Genomic DNA, 23810 nt, shown 5'->3' on the forward strand with positions numbered 1-23810 from the left:
GCACAGTTACATCCTTCCTGGCTTTGATCAGGGTAGGGATGACTTCATCCGGAATGCCTTTTTCCTTCAGGATCCGGCGTTCAACCGCCATGCCGTCAAACGCAGCCGCGGTAAGTCTTGGAACAGACAGGGTCCCTGCTGGAGCAGGTCCTTTCTTAGAGGTAGAGGCCACGGGTCCTCCGTGAGCATCTCTTGAAGTTCCGGGTACCAAGTCCTTCTTGGCCAATCCGGAGCCACGAGTATAGTTCTTACTCCTCTCCTTCTTATGATTCTCAGTACCTTGGGTATGAGAGGCAGAGGAGGGAACACATACACTGACTGGTACACCCACGGTGTTACCAGAGCGTCCACAGCTATTGCCTGAGGGTCCCTTGACCTGGCGCAATATCTGTCTAGTTTTTTGTTGAGGCGGGACGCCATCATGTCCACCTTTGGTTTTTCCCAACGGTTCACAATCATGTGGAAGACTTCTGGGTGAAGTCCCCACTCCCCCGGGTGGAGGTCGTGTCTGCTGAGGAAGTCAGCTTCCCAGTTGTCCACTCCCGGAATGAACACTGCTGACAGTGCTATCACATGATTTTCCGCCCAGCGAAGAATCCTTGCAACTTCCGTCATTGCCCTCCTGCTTCTTGTGCCGCCCTGTCTGTTTACGTGGGCGACTGCTGTGATGTTGTCCGACTGGATCAACACCGGCTGACCCTGAAGCAGAGGCCTTGCTTGACTTAGGGCATTGTAAATGGCCCTTAGTTACAGGATATTTATGTGAAATGACGTTTCCATGCTTGACCACAAGCCCTGGAAATTTCTTCCCTGTGTGACTGCTCCCCAGCCTCTCAGGCTGGCATCCGTGGTCACCAGGACCCAGTCCTGAATGCCGAATCTGCGGCCCTCTAGAAGATGAGCACTCTGCAACCACCACAGGAGAGACACCCTTGTCCTTGGAGACAGGGTTATCCGCTGATGCATCTGAAGATGCGATCCGGACCATTTGTCCAGCAGATCCCACTGAAAAGTTCTTGCGTGGAATCTGCCGAATGGAATCGCTTCGTAAGAAGCCACCATTTTTCCCAGGACCCTTGTGCATTGATGCACTGACACTTGGCCTGGTTTTAGGAGGTTCCTGACTAGCTCGGATAACTCCCTGGCTTTCTCCTCCGGGAGAAACACCTTTTTCTGGACTGTGTCCAGAATCATCCCTAGGAACAGCAGACGTGTCGTCGGAATCAGCTGCGATTTTGGAATATTTAGAATCCACCCGTGCTGTCGTAGTACTACTTGAGATAGTGCTACTCCGACCTCTAACTGTTCCCTGGACCTTGCCCTTATCAGGAGATCATCCAAGTAAGGGATAATTAAGACGCCTTTTCTTCGAAGAAGAATCATCATTTCGGCCATTACCTTGGAAAAGACCCGGGGTGCCGTGGACAATCCAAACGGCAGCGTCTGAAACTGATAATGACAGTTCTGTACCACAAACCTGAGGTACCCTTGGTGAGAAGGGCAAATTGGGACATGGAGGTAAGCATCCTTGATGTCCAGAGACACCATATAGTCCCCTTCTTCCAGGTTCGCTATCACTGCTCTGAGTGACTCCATCTTGAATTTGAACCTTTGTATGTAAGTAGCAAGGATTTCAGATTTAAAATAGGTCTCACCGAGCCGTCCGGCTTCGGTACCACAAACAGCGTGGAATAATACCCCTTTCCCTGTTGTAGGAGGGGTACCTTGATTATCACCTGCTGGGAATACAGCTTGTGAATGGCTTCCAATACCGCCTCCCTGTCGGAGGGAGACGTTGGTAAAGCAGACTTCAGGAACCGGCGAGGGGGAGACGTCTCGAATTCCAATTTGTACCCCTGAGATACTACCTGCAGGATCCAGGGGTCCACTTGCGAGTGAGCCCACTGCGCGCTGAAATTCTTGAGACGGGCCCCCACCGTGCCTGAGTCCGCTTGTAAGGCCCCAGCGTCATGCTGAGGACTTGGCAGAAGCGGGGGAGGGCTTCTGTTCCTGGGAAGAGGCTGCCTGCTGCAGTCTTTTTCCCCTTCCTCTGCCCCGGGGCAGATATGAGTGGCCTTTAGCCCGCTTGCCCTTATGGGGACGAAAGGACTGAGCCTCAAAAGACGGTGTCTTTTTCTGCTGAGAGGTGACCTGGGGTAAAAAGGTGGATTTCCCAGCCGTTGCCGTGGCCACCAGGTCCGATAGACCGACCCCAAATAACTCCTCCCCTTTATACGGCAATACTTCCATATGCCGTTTGGAATCCGCATCACCTGACCACTGTCGCGTCCATAACCCTCTTCTGGCAGAAATGGACAGCGCACTTACTCTTGATGCCAGAGTGCAAATATCCCTCTGTGCATCTCGCATATATAGAAATGCATCCTTTAAATGCTCTATAGTCAATAATATACTGTCCCTGTCCAGGGTATCAATATTTTCAGTCAGGGAATCCGACCAAGCCACCCCAGCACTGCACATCCAGGCTGAGGCGATTGCTGGTCGCAGTATAATACCAGTATGTGTGTATATACTTTTAAGGATATTTTCCAGCTTCCTATCAGCTGGTTCCTTGAGGGCGGCCGTATCAGGAGACGGTAACGCCACTTGTTTTGATAAGCGTGTGAGCGCCTTATCTACCCTAGGGGGTGTTTCCCAACGCGCCCTAACCTCTGGCGGGAAAGGGTATAATGCCAATAATTTTTTTAGAAATTAGCAGTTTTTTATCGGGGGAAACCCACGCTTCATCACACACCTCATTTAATTCATCTGATTCAGGAAAAACTACGGGTAGTTTTTTCACACCCCACATAATACCCTTTTTTGTGGTACTTGTAGTATCAGAAATGTTCAAAACCTCCTTCATTGCCGTGATCATGTAACGTGTGGCCCTACTGGAAAATACGTTTGTTTCCTCACCGTCGACACTGGAGTCAGTGTCCGTGTCTGGGTCTGTGTCGACCATCTGAGGTAACGGGCGCTTTAGAGCCCCCGACGGTGTTTGAGACGCCTGTACAGGTAATAACTGATTTGCCGGCTGTCTCATGTCGTCAACAGTCTTTTGTAAAGTGCTGACGCTATCACGTAATTCCTTCCATAAGACCATCCAGTCAGGTGTCGACTCCCTAGGGGGTGACATCACTATTACAGGCAATTGCTCCGCCTCCATACCATTTTCCTCCTCATACATGTCGACACAACGTACCGACACACAGCGCACACACAGGGAATGCTCTGATAGAGGACAGGACCCCACTAGCCCTTTGGGGAGACAGAGGGAGAGTTTGCCAGCACACACCAGAGCGCTATATATATATACAGGGATAACCTTATATAAGTGTTTTTCCCTTATATAGCTGCTGTATTGATTTATCTGCCAAATTAGTGCCCCCCCTCTCTTGTTTAATCTGTTTCTGTAGTGCAGGACTGCAGGGGAGAGTCAGGGAGCTTCCCTCCAACGGAGCTGTGAGGGAAAATGGCGCCAGTGTGCTGAGGAGATAGGCTCCGCCCCCTTCTCGGCGGCCTTTCTCCCGCTTTTTTAAGGAAAAACTGGCAGGGGTTAAATGCATCCATATAGCCCAGGAGCTATATGTGATGTATTTTTTTGCCATCTAAGGTATTTTTATTGCGTCTCAGGGCGCCCCCTCCCAGCGCCCTGCACCCTCAGTGACCGGAGTGTGAAGTGTGCTGAGAGCAATGGCGCACAGCTGCGGTGCTGTGCGCTACCTTATTGAAGACAGGACGTCTTCTGCCGCCGATTTCCCGGACCTCTTCTGTCTTCTGGCTCTGTAAGGGGGCCGGCGGCGCGGCTCTGGGACCCATCCATGGCTGGACCTGTGATCGTCCCTCTGGAGCTAATGTCCAGTAGCCTAAGAAGCCCAATCCACTCTGCACGCAGGTGAGTTCGCTTCTTCTCCCCTTAGTCCCTCGGTGCAGTGAACCTGTTGCCAGCAGGATTCACTGAAAATAAAAAACCTATACTTAAACTTTTTCACTAAGCAGCTCAGGAGAGCCACCTAGTGTGCACCCTTCTCGTTCGGGCACAAAAATCTAACTGAGGCTTGGAGGAGGGTCATAGGGGGAGGAGCCAGTGCACACCAGGTAGTCCTAAAGCTTTTACTTTTGTGCCAAGTCTCCTGCGGAGCCGCTATTCCCCATGGTCCTTTCGGAGTTCCCAGCATCCACTAGGACGTCAGAGAAAATAAGGTTTAAAGGTCATCGACTGTGTGTGCGCTCGCTGTGTGTATTCCGTACACTCAGCGCAGCGTGTGTACGCCAAGTGCGTACCACGTACGGTACTCTGTACGCAAATAGCGTGCAAAGTGCGTAGCACGTGCACGTGGCCTAGCGGCCATAGCGGCTCAACGGTAATAGTGTATAGCTTTATATTTAAAGATAATATTTGACATTATCAGTGGGTACTGTGTACAGTGTACTGAGACACAGTTGTGTACTGAGTCTGGAGACGCAAGCCGCCTCGTTTAGAAGCCGTGCATCTCCGTACCCTCATGCCGCCATAATGGCCAGCGACCCGCTAACCGGGACGCCGGCTTAGTACTCACCACTCTTTACTCTTCTGGCTCTGCTAGTGGTGGCGGCGTGCTGCGAGAGTGTACGCTCGCCGTGGTGGGGCTTGAGAATAGTTCCCTCAGGAGCTAGTGTCCCTTCAGCGGGGAACAGGACCATTAACCCTTCAAGAGGTTGGGCCGTGCCCCCCCACCAAGTCCCACGAAGCAGGCAGGCTGGTGCCATCCAGTCCTGCCTGAAAATAACAAACAGAAAATTAAATGCAGAAAACTCTTCAGGAGCTTCCATAAGCGTGACCGGCTCCTCCGGGCACATTTTCTAAACTGAGTCTGGTGGGAGGGGCATAGAGGGAGGAGCCAGCCCACACTATCAAATTAAAGTGCCCATGGCTCCTAGTGGACCCGTCTATACACCATGGTACTAAATAGATCCCCAGTATCCTCTAGGACGTAAGAGAAAAGTTTTTGTGATTTTTACAAATTTATTAAAAATTAAAAAAACTAAGTAGTATTCACAGCCTTTGCCATGCAGCTCAACTGGATTCCAACTGTGGTAAATTCAGTTGAGTGGACATGATCTGGACTAGGCACACACCTGTCTATGTAAGGTCGCACACTTGACAGTGCAATGTCTGAGCACAAACCAAGCATGAAGTCAAAGGAATTGTCTGTAAACCTCCGAGACAAAATTGTCTCGAGGCACAAATCTCGGGAACGGTAAATATTTGCTGCTTTGAAGGTCCCAATGAGCACAGTGGCCTCCATCATCCGTAAATGGAAGAAGTTCGGAACCACCAGGACTATTCCTAGAGCTGGCCATCCGTCTAAACTGAGCAATCGGGGATAGAAGGGCCATAGTCAGGGAAATGACCAAGAACTCGATGGTCACTCTGTCAGAGCTACAGCATTCCTCTGTGGAGAGAGGAGAACCTTCCAGAAGAAGGACAACCATCTCTGCAGCAATCCACCAATCAGGCCTGTATGGCAGAGTGGCCAGACAGAAGCCACTCTTTAGTAAAAAAGCACATGGCAGCCTGCCTGGAGTTTGCCAAAATGCACCTGAAAGACTCTAAGACCATGAGAAACAAAATTCTCTGGTCTGATGAGACAACGATTGAACTCTTTTACGTGAATGCCAGGCGTCATTGTTTGGAGGAAAACAGGCACCGCTCATCACCAGGCCAATACCATCCCTACAGTGAAGCATGGTGATGGCAGGATCACGCTATGGGGATGTTTTTCTGTGGCAGGAACTGGGAGACTAGTCAGGATAGAGTTATTGTGTGTAGCATTTTAAAGGGAAAAAATGAATTTATTCCAGTTTGGAATAAGGCTGTAACATAACAAAATGTGGAAAAAGTGAAGCGCTGCAAATACTTTCCGGATGCACTGTAAGTTCATTTAAAAAAAGAAAAAAAATAGACACATTTTATGGAATAGAATCCCAGTTATATGTGCTGATAACAAGAATTGGACTTACCTCATTCCATTGGTACAGGTTACGATACCACTTCTCAGGAATCACTTCTCGAGATTTCTCCTTTTGAAATAAACTTACCATAAGAAAGTATGTGTTAGTAATAGGCACATTTTATTTTTCACACAAAGAAAAACTCGAGTGAGACTTTAGCATCTTCATAACGATTTTGTGAGATATGGTGGGGGGTATGTTAGCAGTATTAGGGACCACTGTCCAACCCGGCACTACAGTTCCATTCTATTTGAAGCAAAGCCAATGAGGAAAGTGTCAGATCTGTTTTCGGCTAGATCCCTGGTATAGGTAGGGAATTTGTAGAATAGAGATGGTCACGTATATATGGCGTCATCCTCTCATGCCCCAGTCTCACATGCATGGGCTGCTGTGCACAGCAAATTGGGGATTACAGGGAACCACATGCAAGAGAGAGTATAAAACACAACATAATGGAGTTGAGAGAAAAAACAGACAAAACAAAGGAAGTGGAACCATAGGCCCGACACATTGAGCGAGGTGGTGAAAACGGACAGGTGACCAGGGCAGGAATAGGGGGAAGGTATTACTCTCCTGTAATGCCATAAAGTGTCAGTCACTAATGTCAATGTGCCTACATAGCTATGAAGGTTACCAGAGAACACCGATTGACAGTTTGTAAATAAAGCCAGACTTTTAGTGAAAATATAACTAATGTGTTTGAGAGCTACTGTGCTATACTGTAGATAAATAACCTCCATTCATGGCTGCCGAGCTTCTCGTGACAAAATAAGGATTTTGGCACTCATTGTAAAATTGATTCCTCTGAGGGGTCACTGGGGAATGTGGGGTGTAGAGAAAAGGCTGAGCTATAGGCACTAAACAGTTAAAAACTATTACCGCTAAACTCCCCACCCCTTTATCTCTGAGCCATCCCACCTCCAGCAGATGCTCAGTTATTCATCTAACAAAAGCCAAATGGAGAACACAAGGTGCAACCAGTACAAGAACCACCGTCAGGGAGGGAATCCTTTTTCCTCTTTCTTGCCATCTGGGGGACACTGCAGACTGCGGGACTTCCCAAAGCATGCACTGGCAAAGCCCAGCTCAAAAACAAGATGTCCAAACGGGCGGCTCTGTAAACAAATGTATGGACCCAGAGAAACTGGTAGGGTGAGTCAGATGACTAGCTAGCAGTCCTGCATGGCTGCTCAACCAAGTCACTAATGAGCACCGCACAAGAAACAGTGACAGTTTAAGGTAAAGTGAATGGAATCTGCTGAAATCTGTCGCATTACCACCACAGGAATCACACAAATGCTAAAAACCGGCAAGACAATAGTTTGGACCTTAGGCTAAAACTGGGAAAGAAAACAGAACCACCCTATCAGATGTAAACAAGAGGAACGGGGGTGTGGCCTAGAGGCTGATCGAGAAGGTGGCACCTCATATGAGCTCCCAGGGATCTAGGAGCTTATACTGCTTTTCCTGAACCATCCCACGTCGGTGGCCTACTTTGGTAGCCCTATCCTGCAACACCTACCAGGGGAGATAGCAGTGAGCTGGTGCTGCGGAGTCGGGGAGCCGGTTTCCTGGCTCCCGCGGATTGCGGCCCACTCACTGCCCTGAAGCCGGGGCCTCAATTTCTGCTCATTCCCCAGCCGTGTGACGAGCCCCCCCCTTCGGGACGCTTGTACGGGACTCCCGGACCTCACCTCTGCCCTTGTCTCACTCCAGCCTGTATCGCGGACCCCGACGAACAGCGGGGGTGACTCGGGAGCCGGGCCGGGTGCTCCGGAGTCCTGGTGGCGGCGGCCATCTTTGTTAGCGGCAGACGATGGAAGAGACAGCGGAGGCCCAGCGGAAGTGTCCGGCGGCGCTCGGACCTGCCTATCCCGTAGCCGCAGCTTACCTCAGGTGACTTCCCCCCTCCTCTCCGCCTCCTCAGCAGCTGATTGGGGGCGATTGCTCCCTATTGCTGCGGGCCCACTGGGTCGGCCACATTCTTCCTGGCTGGGGTCAGCGGTTCTCGGGGGTTGCGCCCCTGTACTTCTGGGGGCTCCCCCTGCCCTCTGCACAGCCTCTGCCCAGCCTCTGTGGCGAACACCGCCTGGCCAGGGGCCTTTCAGCTACGGCCCTCGGTATATTTATTATATGACGCCCTGCTCCTCCGGGCACTGAAGGGGCCCCATGCGGGTTTGCACGGGATGAAATAGCGGGGGCCCTCTTGCCCCGCTCCGTGTTAGGCCAGACGATCTCCCAGGGTCGTGCTCCAAATCCCTCCCCCCCTGGGTGAATCGTACATGGAAAGCTCAATCTTGCTCCCAACTGCCGGACCCCTTTCCATTTATAGGGGTCACCAGCCTCCCTCGTTTTCTCCCCCGCCACTGATGGGCGCCCTGTCCCCTCTCAGTACTTCCTGTGGCTTTGCCATTAGCTGCCAACATTACTGCTCCGTGCTGTGATGCTCCGCCCTGGGATCTTGTTCTCTACTATTCTGCCTGCGGCCACCTGATGGCTGGCTGAGACCAGGCCACGGGGAGTGACCGCTTCCCAGGAGCTATGCTGTTGTATGCATCTTACTGATCCTGACACATTCTGAGCTAATTGCAAACATCATCCTTGCTGTCCCCCTCGGACTATTGGACGCACCTCGAAATCCTCTAGACGGAGCAACAACAACCAACCTCGAAAAGTCACGAGGTCCTCAGGCAGACCTGAGGCCTTTTCTTCACCCTACACCCTCCCCACAGATGGAAAGCCGCTCCTCCCCCCACCCCCCGACCTCTCCTTCTGCTTCCTCGATCTCAAATCCGTCATGGCTAGCGCTTCCTGCATGTCCTTGTTGAGGGACTCCGTCCTTGCTCAATCCAAGGAAATTCGTGCCTTGCAGTCCCGAATGACGGATATCGACAACAGGGGTAGGCGGAACAACATCCGTGTCCGTGGTCTCCCGGAAGACGTCCCCCAATCTGGGCTGGTGGATGCTCTGACTAAGATATTTAATGGACTCTTGAATAAGGATTCAGATAACGTTATCACTTTTGACAGAGCCCACAGAGCCCTCCGGCCGAGAGGCCTCTCCACCGACCGGCCTCGTGAGGTCATCTGCCGGCTCCATTACTTCGCCCAGAAAGAGGAAATTATGTCTAAGGCTCGGCAATTGGATGGTATCGACTTCAATGGCTGTGATATAAGCCTCTATCAAGACCTTTCTTGGGACACACTCCAGCAACGGAAATCCTTGAAGCCCCTAACGGACGAACTGCGTAAACGTCAGCTACGCTTCCGTTGGGGTTTCCCTTTTAACCTCCAAGCCTGTTCCTCCGGAAAATGGTACACCCTATCTTCCCACGCAGACCTCGCCCTGTTCTGCTCCTCACTAGGCCTACCTCCGTTGTCCATTCCTGATTGGGAGTTTCCTCTTCCTGATGTTCCTCTCCCTAAGCGGGCTCCTAGCTCGCAACCGTGGCATGAGGTTCGGGGCACCAAGAAAAGAGCCCAGTCAACTACATCTCCCTCCAAGACCGATTTGCTGTAAAGGACCCTTCTGACTGTTATTGTTGCTCCTGCTCTTTTTTCCTCCTACAGAGACTCTTGCTGATAATGCAATGTTAGAGGGTATTTTTATTTTTTCCCCGAAGGGTCACATATGTTTAGTGTTAACTCCTAGCTGTTTACGGAGGTTGTTGATGTCTGGTAAATTTATTTGCTCGGTTTGGCCTGTGGGGGGGGGGGGGGGGGGGGGGGCTGTGGACTTTTCTGCTGCCCTTGTCCCCCACTGGTCACTTTTCTTAACGTAGGATTAATTCCTCTCTTTTTGTGTCAGTTTTAAACATGTTTTTTCTTTTCATCGTGGTTCCTGTTGCGGTTCACTCCCGTTCCCCCCATTACACCCGCCTTTGGCTCTAAGCTGGTAGGGAAGCTGACGGTGATACGATTCAGTCCCCCTCCTGCGGGTCTTTTGCTGATGTTATTACACTGTTTTAGTATTTCTTCCTTCTTTGTCTCTTTTTCCATGCTTGTTCTTCCTTCTCCCCCTTCTCTTTCCCTCCACTTTCAGATTTATAGGAATTCGTTTTACTTCATTCCACCATGAGTGTTCCGGGGAGAATTAAAGTGCTGTCCCTCAACGCGCGCGGCCTCAACACACCAGAGAAGAGATCTAGCCTTCTACGTCTGTTGAGATCTGAAAGAGCAGATGTTGCATTAGTGCAGGAGACCCATTTTAAGGTTGGAATTCGCAACCCCTCTCTTACCAGTCGCTACTTCCCCGCAGCGTACTACTCTAACACCCCGGGTAGCAAATCCAAGGGAGTGGCTATTGTTTTCTCCAGGTACTTGTGTGTTTCGGTCGTCACCGTACACAGGGTGGTACCGGGTAGGCTTCTTCTTTTGACTTGCAAAATCTTTGAGCAAATGTTCACTTTTGCAGTGATTTATGCCTCGAACCAGGCCCAACTGTCTTTTTTCAATTCCCACCTCCTGAGGTTAGACGCTCTATTCCAGGGTGTCACTGTCTTAGGTGGTGATTTCAACTGGACATTGGACCCTAGCACTGACACGTCATCCCAAACCTCTAGATTTGTTGCGTCCAAATATCGTCGTGTTAAACGCCTACTTCACACACAACAACTAGCTGACTCCTGGAGGACCCTTAACCCCTCAGGACGTAACTACTCCTTTTATTCACACCCTCACCGGGTCTACTACCGTATTGATTATTTATTCCTCAGCCATAGACATCTCCCGCTTCTCATAGATGCCACTATTGGCTCTATCACCTGGTCTGACCACGCCCCAGTGACTCTGACTTTGGCCCTCCCTCATGGTCCCCATAAACAATGGACCTGGAGACTCAATGAGTCTCTTCTTTATGATACACTCTGTAAGGACGCCTTAGACAAGGCCCTAGATGATTATATTGCCACGAATTTTACAGATAATGTCTCCCATCTCACTGTGTGGGAGGCACATAAATGTGTCCTCCGTGGCAAATTGATACAACTGGGCACTTATAAAAAGAAACAGAAGCAATCTCTGATCTCAGGACTTCTGCTTAAGATTCAGGCCCTCGAGACCTCTCACAAGGTATCGCTGTCAGACGTGACACTTGTTGAATTGTTGGAGCCCGCTCACAGCTGAATAAACTCCTCTGACAACATAATCCATTCAATTCGTAAATGTAAGCAGAAATATTACCAATGGGGCAATAAGCCTGGCCGAGTCCTGGCTCACGCTATACGTGCCCAACACTCGGCTTCGTTTATTAGTTCAGTGAAGGACACCAGAGGGATCCCCAAGTTCAAATCACCTGAGATTGGGGCTTGCTTTGCACGATTTTATGCCTTGCTTTATAATCTAGAGAGTGCTCCCTTAGATGTAGACCCCCACCTTTCACTCCAAAAAATAAGGGACTATCTGAAGTTCATTGACTACCGTGTCCTCCCGCCCTCGAAGCTTAGTATACTAGAAGCACCCTTCACAGCCCAAGAGCTGGATCAATCCATCTCCTCTATGCCGTCGGGAAAAAGCCCTGGCCCTGACGGATTCACTATCGCATACTATAAGGTATTTAAGGATAGATTGCTCCCTCTTCTCCTTCGAGCGTTTAATTCCATTGCTTCTGGCTCTCATTTCTCCCGGGATTCTCTGGAGGCCCATGTTTCGGTGATACCGAAGCAGGGCAAAGACCCTTGGGTCTGCTCCAGCTACAGACTCATTTCCCTCCTCAACGTGGATCTCAACATCTACGCAAAGATTTTGGCGAATAGATTGAGTGCGCTGATTCCTCTCTTGGTTCACAATGATCAAGTAGGTTTTGTGGTTGGCCGGGAGGCCAAAGACAACACGTCCAAAATCCTCAACCTCATTCATCTAGCATCCCGCAGCTCTACCCCTACTATTCTACTCTCTACTGATGCCGAAAAGGCATTTGATAGGGTCAGTTGGAAATTTATGAAATCCATTTTGGAGCATATAGACTTAAGTCCTAACGCATTTACTTGGATAACGGCCCTCTATGACTCCCCGACAGCAAGGGTCCGCGTAAATGGCACCTTGTCTGACCCATTCACCATAAGCACCGGCAGTAGGCAAGGCTGCCCATTATCTCCTTTGATTTTTGTGCTATGTATTGAGGCGTTGGCTAGATCTATTCGGGCCAATCAAGCCATCAGGGGTTTAACCGTAGGTGATGGAGAATATAAGCTAGCCTTATTTGTCGACGACCTCTTAGCCATAGTCTCCCATCCCACTGATTCCCTTCCGCACTTAATGAAAGAACTTGATCTATTTGAACAACTTTCCAATTTCAAAAGTAATTATGCTAAAACTAGTGCTCTTAACATTTCCGCCCCTGTAGACTCCATCACAGACCTTAAACGCTCTTTCCCCTTCTCGTGGCAATCTTCCCACATAACTTATATCGGTGTTAAGTTGACCGCTAACGAGTCCCAGTTGTTCCCATTGAATTATTTGCCTCTCTTGCAAACAATTCGGAATGACTACTCTAGATGGAATATGAAATATCTGTCCTGGTTCGGGAGGATAAACATAGTAAGATGAATACCCTCCCTAAATTACTATATGTGATGCAGACCCTCCCAATCCGCATCCCGGAGTCCTGGTTCCGATCTGTTTCACTTTTGATCCAGCAATTTGTTTGGCAGAGGAAGAGGCCTAGGCTTAAACGCTCCCAGTTGACCAAATCGACTGCGAGAGGCGGCCTTCAGCTTCCGGATATAAAATATTACTACCATGCCATCCTTTTGAATAGAATTATAGACTGGACGAGACACCGTGAGCTTAAACAATGGGTGGAGCTGGAGGGCCTGTATGTACAGCAATTCCCAGAAATATTTCCTTGGCTCCCCCCCCCCCCCCCCCCCCCCCACTATAACTCCAACACTTGCCGTCTGGAAGTCACTGCGGGAACTACCTTATATCTCTTCTAAATTCGGTCCCTTGACATCTTTTCTGGCCAACACTGACTTTGCTCCTGGTGTCAACCCTGCCCACTTCTCGCGTTGGGCGCAAACGGGTCTGTTCAGGGTCGGTTAGATGGTGTCATCGACTGGAGTCAAACAGTTCTCAGACCTGAAGGCGAAGTGGGACATCCCCCAGCAGGACTTCTGGAAGTTCCTACAAATAAGACACTTTTTGATAACTGGCACTAGACTCCGGAACGCCGCTAGAGAATTTTTAGAAACTCTGTGTTGCTGTCCTTGACCCGACCCACACTATTTCCACACTTTACAAGATTGTTTGCCATTCCCAACCTATCGATACTCCCTTCCTTTGCTGTGGCTTGGGAGAGGGACCTGGGCATTTCCTTGTCCCCTAGAGATTGGGAAAAAATTTTCTTAAAAACCCACACAAGCTCTGTTTGTGTCCAGATCAGAGAGACCCAATATAAGGTTGTGACAAGGTGGTACAGGCATCCCTCTCTTCTCCACGCTATGTATCCCTCCTCATCAGCCCTCTTGGCGCTGCTCCTCCCCATCTGGCACCCTTCTACATATTTGGTGGACATGTCCACTGATTCAACCCTTCTTGCGAGAGGTTATACACATCTCTCAGGCCATCCTTAAGATTCAAATTCCGCATGATCCAGCATTCTGGCTTATTAATCACTCCACAATTCCAGTGTCCCAACACAAACATTCCCTATTGCAACACTTCAGTAACACAGCGCGTGCTGTAATCCCGTCCATGTGGAGGTCCCACATCCCTCCAACGAGTCGTGCAACGTTCAATAGATTATTTCATGCTAATGGAGGATCTGTTTCTCTCGTCGATAGGCAAGTCCCGTGAATTTGATTCCACATGGTCCCCATTGCTGGAATGCAAGGCTTCCCAGGCCTACTTAGCCACTCCCTTGGACAGGGACTAATGTCCCCATTTCTCTGTCTCCCATAACTCGCTAAGTGATACCTCTCTATTTCTCCCCCCCCCCCCCCTTTTTTCCTTCTCTCTCCTTTTCTTCCTTCCTACTTCTCCTTGCTTCTACCCTTGTTGCCTTTCGGCGCTCCTATTCTGGTTCTCTATTAGTTTCCATGTTTCTCATGTATGAGAACACCTTTAGTTGCTGCTGTGCAACACAGCTCGCCCGCCGACACAGCTAGATTTCCCTGCGATAATTCTTTGGAGTATACCCTGCTCCTCGGGTTTTGACATTCATACAATTAGATTTGTGTTTATTAGTCTTATTTATGTCGGTGTTTCAGTATCTGTAACTGCATAACTATTTTTCTTTCTTTGTTCATGTCTTTGTAAAACTCTCAATAAAAACTGATTATATAAAAAAAAAAAAACCAAGAGGAACTGACAAAATAATGATAGTCATAAGTACATCTCGCCTAAGCAAGAGCATGAAGGAGGATACATGCTAAGTCAGGTAGCACAGTTTCACTAACTCAAGAAGCTCAAAAAAGGAGATGTGGCAACCAAACTGATGAAGCTGGAACGTTCCACATTAGACCCATCTGCCAAAACAATGGCCTGAATAAGTCTGGACTACCTAACCAGAGAGCCATGGGCAGTAAGGACTAAGCCTCAAGCGCCCCCTCCAATAAAACCAATCTAAGCCATTGAGGAACAGAACAAGGCCTGGCTCTGAATATTCTCTATAAGGAGACATCAGGGAGGCTTAGACAATATGGGCCGTAATTGCAAGCCAGGGATGTCCACAGGGGGGGATCCTGAAAGAAACGACAAGGGGGGCACCATTACAGTGGAAGGGGTGCGGTAAGGTGCGTTACTGGGAAAGGGGCGTGGCCTTACAGAATATGCTGTCCTTGTGAGCCAGAACCCTACTTTTTGTCATACTGGGGAAGCTGTTCTCTTCACATAAATATGGAGAGCCCGTACCACATCCAAAGACCGCTCTTTGGATGATAAACCAGGAGAGGTAAAGGCCGGAACCACAATCTCTTGGTTAAGGTGGAAAGGGGACACCACCTTAGGCAGTTCTAAGAACCGCCCAGTCACAGTGAGAAATCAGAAAGGGTGACCGACAGGACAAGGCACCCAAGTCTGAAACCCGTCTAGCAGAGGCAATAGCCAGCAAAAACAAGACCTTAAGAGTAAGCCACATAAGGTCCACAGACTCAAGAGATTCAAATGGAGACTCTTGTAGGGCAACCAGAACAACCAACAAATCCCAAGGAGCCACAGGAGGAACATAGGGAGGTTGAATCCGTAAAACACCCTGAGTGAAAGTATGAACGTCAGGCAGAGTCGCAATTTTTCTCTGAAACCACACCGACAAGGCCAAAATATGAATCTTGAGGGAGGTCAGACGAATGCCTAAGTCCAGGCTCTGTTGCAGAAAAGTAAAAAGTTTGGCAGTACTAAACTTGTACGCATCATAATTTTTATCCGCACACCAGGTGAAGTAAGAATTCTAGACCTCATAATAAATCCAAGCCGAAGCCGGTTTACGGGCTTTCAACATAGTTTGAATGACAGCCTCAGAAAATCCCTTGGTCCTCAGAACTGAAGCTTCAAGAGCCACGCCGTCAAAGCCAGTCGAGCCAGATCCTGGTAGACACAAGGGCCCTGAACGAGGAGGTCTGGGCGTTGCGGAAGTAGAAGAGGACGCTCTATCGAGAGACCCTGTAGGTCTGAGAACCAATGCCGACTGGGCCACGCCGGAGCGATTAGAAAAAGTATTCCTCCTTCTTGCTTGAACTTCCTTATTACCCTGTGTAGGAGTGACACCGGAGGGAACAAATACGACAGCTGAAAGTTCCATGGAATTGCCAGCGCGTCCACGAACGTTGCTTGAGGATCCCTTGTCCTTGCTCCGAAGACCAGAACCTTGTGATTGTGTCGAGACGCCATCAGGTCCACATCTGGCAGGCCCCACTTGTCCACCAGAAGTTGAAAGACTTCTGGATGGAGGCTCCACTCTCCGGCGTGTACGTCCCGACGACTGAGGAAGTCTGCTTCCCAGTTGAGGACCCTCGGAATGAACACTGCCGATATGGCTGGCAGATGGAGTTCCGCCCAAAGAAGAATCTTTGACTTCGAGTGCCGCCCTGATGATTTATGTACGCCACCGTGGTTGCGTTGTCCGATTGTACTTGAACAGGCCTGTTCTGTACCAGAGGCAGGGCCAGTATCAAAGCATTGAACACTGCCCGCAACTCCAGAATATTTAATCGGGAGGAGATTCCTCCCTGGTCCACCGACCCTGAAGAGAGTGTTGCTCCAACACCACGCGCCCCAACCCTGCAGACTGGTAACCATCGTTAGAAGGACCCAGTTGGAGATCCAGAAGGGACGACCCCTGCTCAATTGCTGGTACTGTAGCCACCAGGTCAGTGACAGGCGAACCTCCGGAGTCAAGGAGATAATGCGAGTACGGGACCGGTGAGCCAGGCAGTCTAATCTGGAAAGAATTAACCTCTGCAGAGGGCGGGAATGAAATTAAGCATACTCCACCATGTCGAAAGCAGACACCATGAGGCCTAGTACTTGCATCGGCGAGTGTATCGACACACGTGGGCGAGATAGGAAGCATCTTATATTGTCCTGAAGTTTCAGGACCTTCTCTGGAGACCAGAACAACCGTTGGCCGTGGGTGTCCAATAATGCCCCCAGGTGCACCATGCTCTGAGCAGGGACCAACAAGGATTTCTTCCAGTTGATGAGCCACCCGTGGGCTTGCAGGAATTGGACCATCAGTTCCAGATGACGGAGGAGAACCTCCGGAGAGTTCACCAGAATCAATAAGTCGTCCAGATACGGCAGGTTCCTGATACCCTGACGGCAGAGCAGAGCCGTCATGACCTTGGTGAAGATTCTTGGAGCCGTGGTCAGACCAAAAGGCTTACCTTTTCTGACCTTAAGGCTGACCTTAGTCTGGAATGAATATGTAGGTTGCCAATAGCAAACCGCAGATATTGCTGATGCGACACAGCAATAGGAATATGCAGGTAAGCATACTGTATATTCTCCAGGGATACCATTTAGTCCTTGGGCTCCAAGTCCAGAAGAATAGAGCGAAGAGTTTCCATACGGATTTTGGATATCTTCACAAATTTGTTCAAAAACTTGAGGTTGAGAATGGGCCGAGAGGACCCATTCGGTTTCGGAACTCGGAACAGTGTTGAATAGTACCCCCTGCCTCTCTGAGCCAGAGGCACCGGCACTATCACTCCTGTGTCCAGGAGGGATTGTACCACCAAATGTAGTGTTTGCTTTTACTGGATCCGAAAGGATGTGTGTTGAGTAAAACTGGCGAGGGAGACGGTTTTTTAAAAAGATGGCGTATCCGTAAGCGACGACTTCCCTTACCCAGGCGTCTGAAGTGGTCTGTAACCATACCTGGGCAAACCGTAGAAGTCGGCCTCCCACCCTGGGGTCCCCCAGGGAAAGGCCCGTCCCGTCATGCAGCAGGCTTGTCTGTTTTGGAAGCAGGCTGACGGGCAGCCCAGGAACGTTTAGGTTTGGGCTTAGTGGATTTGGAAGTGCGAGCCTGTTTCGGGTAAGCCTAACCCTTTGCTTTACTTGGAGGTCGAAAGGAACGACAGGAAGTACTTTTAGCCTTCGGAACCAAAGGATTAGTACTAGGATGCTAAGTCAGCAACAATCTTGTTGAGATCATCCCCAAAAAGGATGTTTCCCTTAAAAGGGATTACCTTAAAGGTCTTTTTAGAGTCCAGATCCACAGACCAGGACTGCAACCAGGGAATCCGGCGAGCCAGAATGGATGTAGTAGACACTTTGGCTGCCAGGACACCGGCATCAGATGCCGCCTCCTGAATATAATGAGAGGCTGTAATAATATACGAAAGACACTGTCTAGCATTATCAGGAAAATCTGACGGTAGTTCCGCTTCAACTTCCTGAACCCAGGCTTCAATAGCTTTTGCAGCCCAAGAAGCCGCAATAGTGGGCCTAAGCACAGCTCCTGCAAGAGTGTAAATAGACTTCAAGCAACCCTCCACATGCTTATCCGTTGGTTCCTTCAGAGAGGTGACTGTAGTGACAGGCAGAGCAGATGACACCACCAGACGCGCGACCTGTGAGTCCACCGGCGGCAGTGTTTCCCAATTTCCAATTTTTACTCAACTCCGCAGCGAGGGGATAACGAGCTAGCATCTTCTTAGACAGAGAGAATTTCTTTCCTGGATACTCCCGGTATTCCTGACGTATGTCAACCAAGTGGTCAGAATGGGGTAAAACGAATTTAGTAACCTTCTGACGTTTGAACTTATCGGGTTTCTTAGAGGTATTTGGAGGTTCTGCGTCATCATCAATTTGAAGAATCAGCCTGACAGCCTCCAAGAGGTCAGGAACATCCACCTGTGTAATAGATTCCCCGTCAGAAACATCTTCATCAGTGTCTGAGGGGTTGGTATATACGCCATCTTCATCGGATCAAGTATCCGAAACGTTTGGATTGTGAGATAGTAATGGCCCGCTTAGAGGACCCCTTGGTCTTAGGTAGGCGAGGGTTAGGTTTTTGTTTAGCTAAAGACTGATTTAACTGTTGTAACTGAGTGGACATCCGGTAAATCCTTTTCTCGCAGTCCGTAGGGGTTACTGGGAATCCATTTAGTGCCATGGGGTATAGACTGTCCACTAGGAGCCATAGGCACTTTAAGAAAGTGATAGTGTGCGTTGGCTCCTCCCTCTATGCCCCTCCTACCAGACTCAGCCTAGGAAACTGTGCCCGAGGAGACAGACATACTTTGAGTGAAGGATAGATAAGGAAAGTGGTGAGATTACGAACCAGCACACACAGAACAAGAGGAAAGCCATGTTGAACAAACCTGAAACAGGAACAGCTGAACAAAACAGAATACTTAACCAAGTAACAGTGCAGGAAGAACGAAACACCGGGCGGGCGCCCAGTATCCCCTACAGACTACGAGAAAAGGATTTACCGGTAGGTAATTAAAATAAGATTTTACTCACCGGTAAATCTAGTTCTCGTAGTCCGTAGTGGATGCTGGGAACTCCGTAAGGACCATGGGGAATAGCGGCTCCGCAGGAGACTGGGCACAACTAAAGAAAGCTTTAGGACTACCTGGTGTGCACTGGCTCCTCCTTCTATGACCCTCCTCCAGACCTCAGTTAGGATGCTGTGCCCGGAAGAGCTGACACAATAAGGAAAGGATTTTGAATCCCGGGTAAGACTCATACCAGCCACACCAATCACACCGTATAACTCGTGATACTATACCCAGTTAACAGTATGAAATATAACTGAGCCTCTCAACAATAACCCTTTAGTTAAACAATAACTATATACAAGTATTGCAGACAATCCGCACTTGGGACGGGCGCCCAGCATCCACTACGGACTACGAGAAATAGATTTACCGGTGAGTAAAATCTTATTTTCTCTGACGTCCTAGTGGATGCTGGGAACTCCATAAGGACCATGGGCATTATACCAAAGCTCCCAAACGGGCGGGAGAGTGCGGATGACTCTGCAGTACCGAATGAGCGAACTCTAGGTCCTCCTCAGCCAGGGTATCAAACTTGTAGAATTTAGCAAATGTGTTTGACCCCGACCAAGTAGCTGCTCGGCAAAGTTGTAAAGCCGAGACCCCTCGGGCAGCCGCCCATGAAGAGCCCACCTTCCTCGTGGAATGGACTTTTACAGATTTAGGATGCGGCAGTCCAGCCGCAGAATGTGCAAGTTGAATCGTGCTACAGATCCAGCGAGCAATAGTCTGCTTTGAAGCAGGCGCACCCAACTTGTTGGGCGCATGCAGGATAAATAGCGAGTCAGTCTGTCTTTCTGACTCCAGCTGTCCTGGAAACATAGATTTTTAGGGCCCGGAATACGTCCAGCAACTTGGAGTCCTCCAAGTCACGAGTAGCCGCAGGCACCACAATAGGCTGGTTCAAATGAAACGCTGAAACCACCATTGGGAGAAATTGGGGACGAGTCCTCAATTCCGCCCTATCCATATGGAAAATCAGATAAGGGCTTTTACAAGACAAAGCCGCCAATTCTGACACACGCCTGGCCGAAGCCAAGGCCAACAGCATGACCACTTTCCACGTGAGATATTTCAGTTCCACGGTTTTAAGTGGTTCAAACCAATGCGACTTTAGGAAATCCAACACCACGTTGAAATCCCAAGGTGCCACTGGGGGCACAAAAGGGGGCTGAATATGCAGCACTCCCTTAACAAATGTCTGAACTTCAGGTAGTGAAGCCAGTTCTTTTTGGAAGAAGATCGATAGAGCCGAAATCTGGACCTTAATGGAACCCAATTTTAGGCCCATAGTCACCCCTGATTGTAGGAAGTGCAGAAATCGACCTAGCTGAAATTCCTCCGTTGGGGCCTTCCTGGCCTCACACCACGCAACATATTTCCGCCATATGCGGTGATAATGGTTTGCGGTCACTTCTTTCTAGCTTTAATAAGCGTAGGGATAACTTCCTCCGGAATGCCCTTTTCCTTCAGGATCCGGCGTTCAACCGCCATGCCGTCAAACGCAGCCGCGGTAAGTCTTGGAACAGACAGGGCCCCTGCTGCAGCAGGTCCTGTCTGAGCGGCAGAGGCCATGGGTCCTCTGAGATCATTTCTTGAAGTTCTGGGTACCAAGCTCTTCTTGGCCAATCCGGAACAATGAGTATAGTTCTTACTCCTCTCCTTCTTATTAGTCTCAGTACCTTGGGTATGAGAGGCAGAGGAGGGAACACATACACCGACCGGTACACCCACGGTGTTACCAGAGCGTCCACAGCTATCGCCTGAGGGTCCCTTGACCTGGCGCAATATCTTTTTAGCTTTTTGTTGAGGCGGGACGCCATCATGTCCACCTGTGGCCTTTCCCACCGGTGTACAATCATTTGGAAGACTTCTGGATGAAGTCCCCACGCTCCCGGGTGGAGGTCGTGTCTGCTGAGAAAGTCTGCTTCCCAGTTGTCCACTCCGGGAATGAACACTGCTGACAGTGCTAACACATGATTTTCCGCCCATCGGAGAATCCTTGTGGCTTTTGCCATTGCCATCCTGCTTCTTGTGCCGCCCTTTCGGTTTACATGGGCGACCGCCGTGATGTTGTCTGACTGGACCAGCACCGGCTGGTGTTGAAGCAGAGTCTCCTGACTTGTCCATAGTCCCTGGAAGTTTCTTCCCTGTGTGACTGCCCCCCAACCTCGAAGGCTGGCATCCGTGGTCACCAGGACCCAGTCCTGTATGCCGAATCTGCGGCCCTCTAGAAGATGAGCACTCTGCAGCCACCACAACAGCGACACCCTGGTCCTTGGAGACAGGGAGATCAGCCGATGCATCTGAAGATGCGATCCGGACCACTTGTCCAACAGATCCCACTGAAAGATCCTTGCATGGAACCTTCCGAATGGAATTGCTTCGTAAGAAGCCACCATCTTTCCCAGGACTCGCGTGCAGTGGTGCACCGACACCTGTTTTGGTTTTAGGAGGTCTCTGACTAGAGATGACAACTCCTTGGCCTTCTCCTCTGGGAGAAATACTTTTTTCTGTTCTGTGTCCAGAACCATTCCCAGGAACAGTAGACGCGTTGTAGGAACCAGCTGCGACTTTGGAATATTCAGGATCCAGCCGTGCTGTTGTAGCACTTTCCGAGCTAGTGCTACACCGATCAACAACTGTTCCCTGAACCTCGCCTTTATAAGGAGATCGTCCAAGTACGGGGTAATTAAAACTCCCTTTTTTCGAAGGAGTATCATCATTTCGGCCATTACCTTGGTAAATACCCTCGGTGCCGTGGACAGACCAAACGGCAACGTCAGGAATTGGTAATGACAGTCCTGTACCACAAATCTGAGGTACTCCTGGTGAGGAGGGTAAATGGGGACATGCAGGTAAGCATCCTTGATGTCCAGTGATACCATGGAATCCCCCTCGTCCAGGCTTGCAATCACCGCCCTGAGCGATTCCATCTTGAACCTTCTTATATAAGTGTTCAAGGATTTTAAATTTAAAATGGGTCTCACCGAACCGTCCGGTTTCGGTACCACAAACATTGTGGAATAGTAACCCCGTCCTTGTTGAAGGAGGGGTACCTTGATTATCACCTGCTGAGAATACAGCTTGTGAATCGCCTCCAGCACTGCCTCCCTGTCCGGGGGAGCTGTCGGCAAGGCAGATTTGAGGAAACGGCGAGGGGGAGACGTCTCGAATTCCAGCTTGTACCCCTGAGATACTACTTGTGGAATCCAGGGATCCACCTGTGAGCGAGCCCACTGGTCGCTGAAGTTCTTGAGACGGGCCCCCACTGTACCTGGCTCCGCCTGTGGAGCCCCAGCGTCATGCGGTGGACTTAAGGAAGCGGGGGAGGACTTTTGTTCCTGGGAACTGGCTGTATGTTGCAGCTTTTTCCCTCTACCTCTGCCTCTGGGCAGAAGGGACGCGCCTCTAACCCGCTTGCCTTTCTGGGGCCGAAAGGACTGTACCTGATAATACGGTGCTTTCTTTGGCTGTGAGGGAACATGGGGTAAAAATGCTGACTTCCCAGCTGTCGCTGTGGAAACGAGGTCCGAGAGACCATCCCCAAACAACTCCTCACCCTTGTAAGGCAATACTTCCATGTGCCTTTTAGAATCTGCATCTCCTGTCCACTGCCGAGTCCACAATCCTCTCCTGGCAGAAATGGACATTGCGTTTATTTTAGATGCCAGCCGGCAAATATCCCTCTGTGCATCTCTCATGTACAAGACAGCGTCTTTAATATGCTCTACAGTTAGCAATATAGTGTCCCTGTCTAAGGTATCAATGTTTTCCGACAGGGAATCTGACCACGCAGCTGCAGCACTGCACATGCATGCTGAAGCAATAGCCGGTCTCAGTATAATACCTGAGTATGTATATACAGACTTCAGGATAGCCTCCAGCTTTCTATCTGCAGGCTCCTTTAGGGCGGCCGTGTCCGGAGACGGTAGTGCCAACTTTTTTGACAGACGTGTGAGCGCTTTATCCACCCTAGGGGATGTCTCCCAACGTGACCTGTCCTCTGGCGGGAAAGGGTACGCCATTAGTAACCTTTTAGAAATTACCAGTTTCTTATCGGAGGAAGCCCACGCTTCTTCACACACTTAATTTAATTCATCAGATGGGGGAAAAACCACTGGTAGTTTTTTCTCCCCAAACATAATACCCTTTTTTGTGGTACCTGGGGTAATATCAGAAATATGCAACACATTTTTCATTGCCGTAATCATGTAACGGGTGGCTCTATTGGAATGTACACTAGTCTCATCATCGTCGACACTGGAGTCAGTATCCGTGTCGACATCTGTGTCTGCCATCTGAGGTAGCGGGCGTTTTAGAGCCCCCGATGGCTTTAGAGACGTCTGGGCAGGCACAGGCTGAGAAGCCGGCTGTCCCACATCTGCTATGTCGTCAAACCTTTTATGTAAGGAGTCGACACTGTCGCGTAATTCCTTCCACATAACCATCCACTCAGGTGTCGACCCCGCAGGGGGTGACATCACATTTATCGGCACCTGCTCCGCCTCCACATAAGCCTCCTCATCAAACATGTCGACACAGCCGTACCGACACACACAGGGAATGCTCTGACTGAGGACAGGACCCCACAAAGCCCTTTGGGGAGACAGAGAGAGAGTATGCCAGCACACACCAACAGCGTTATATAACACAGGGATTAACACTATAACTGAGTGATTTTTCCCGATAGCTGCTTGTATACACAATATTGCGCCTAAATTTAGTGCCCCCCCTCTCTTTTTTACCCTATGTAGTCTGGAAACTGCAGGGGAGAGCCTGGGAGCGATCCTTCCAGCGGAGCTGTGAGGGAAAATGGCGCCAGTGTGCTGAGGGAGATAGCCCCGCCCCTTTTTTGGCGGACTGATC

General features: G+C 49.8%; 1 protein-coding gene across 6 annotated transcripts in view; it reads right to left on the bottom strand.

The window, feature by feature from the left end:
- The window catches only part of TDRD9 (tudor domain containing 9), a 561182-nt gene that overhangs the window by 22960 nt on the left and 514412 nt on the right, over nt 1-23810 (bottom strand). For 4 of the 6 annotated variants that reach the window (XM_063947439.1, XM_063947438.1, XM_063947442.1 and 1 more), the window contains one exon: nt 6007-6079. The exons of 1 other annotated variant lie outside the window; for it this stretch is intronic. In XM_063947439.1, coding sequence (XP_063803509.1) covers nt 6007-6079 — 73 coding nt within the window. Of the gene's footprint in view, nt 1-6006; nt 6080-12941; nt 13120-23810 lie in introns of those variants that run through there. One more of the 6 variants, XM_063947441.1, reaches the window with a different exon arrangement.

The sequence above is a fragment of the Pseudophryne corroboree genome, chromosome 12 (assembly GCF_028390025.1).
Source record: "Pseudophryne corroboree isolate aPseCor3 chromosome 12, aPseCor3.hap2, whole genome shotgun sequence".
Taxonomy (NCBI): Eukaryota; Metazoa; Chordata; class Amphibia; order Anura; family Myobatrachidae; genus Pseudophryne; species Pseudophryne corroboree.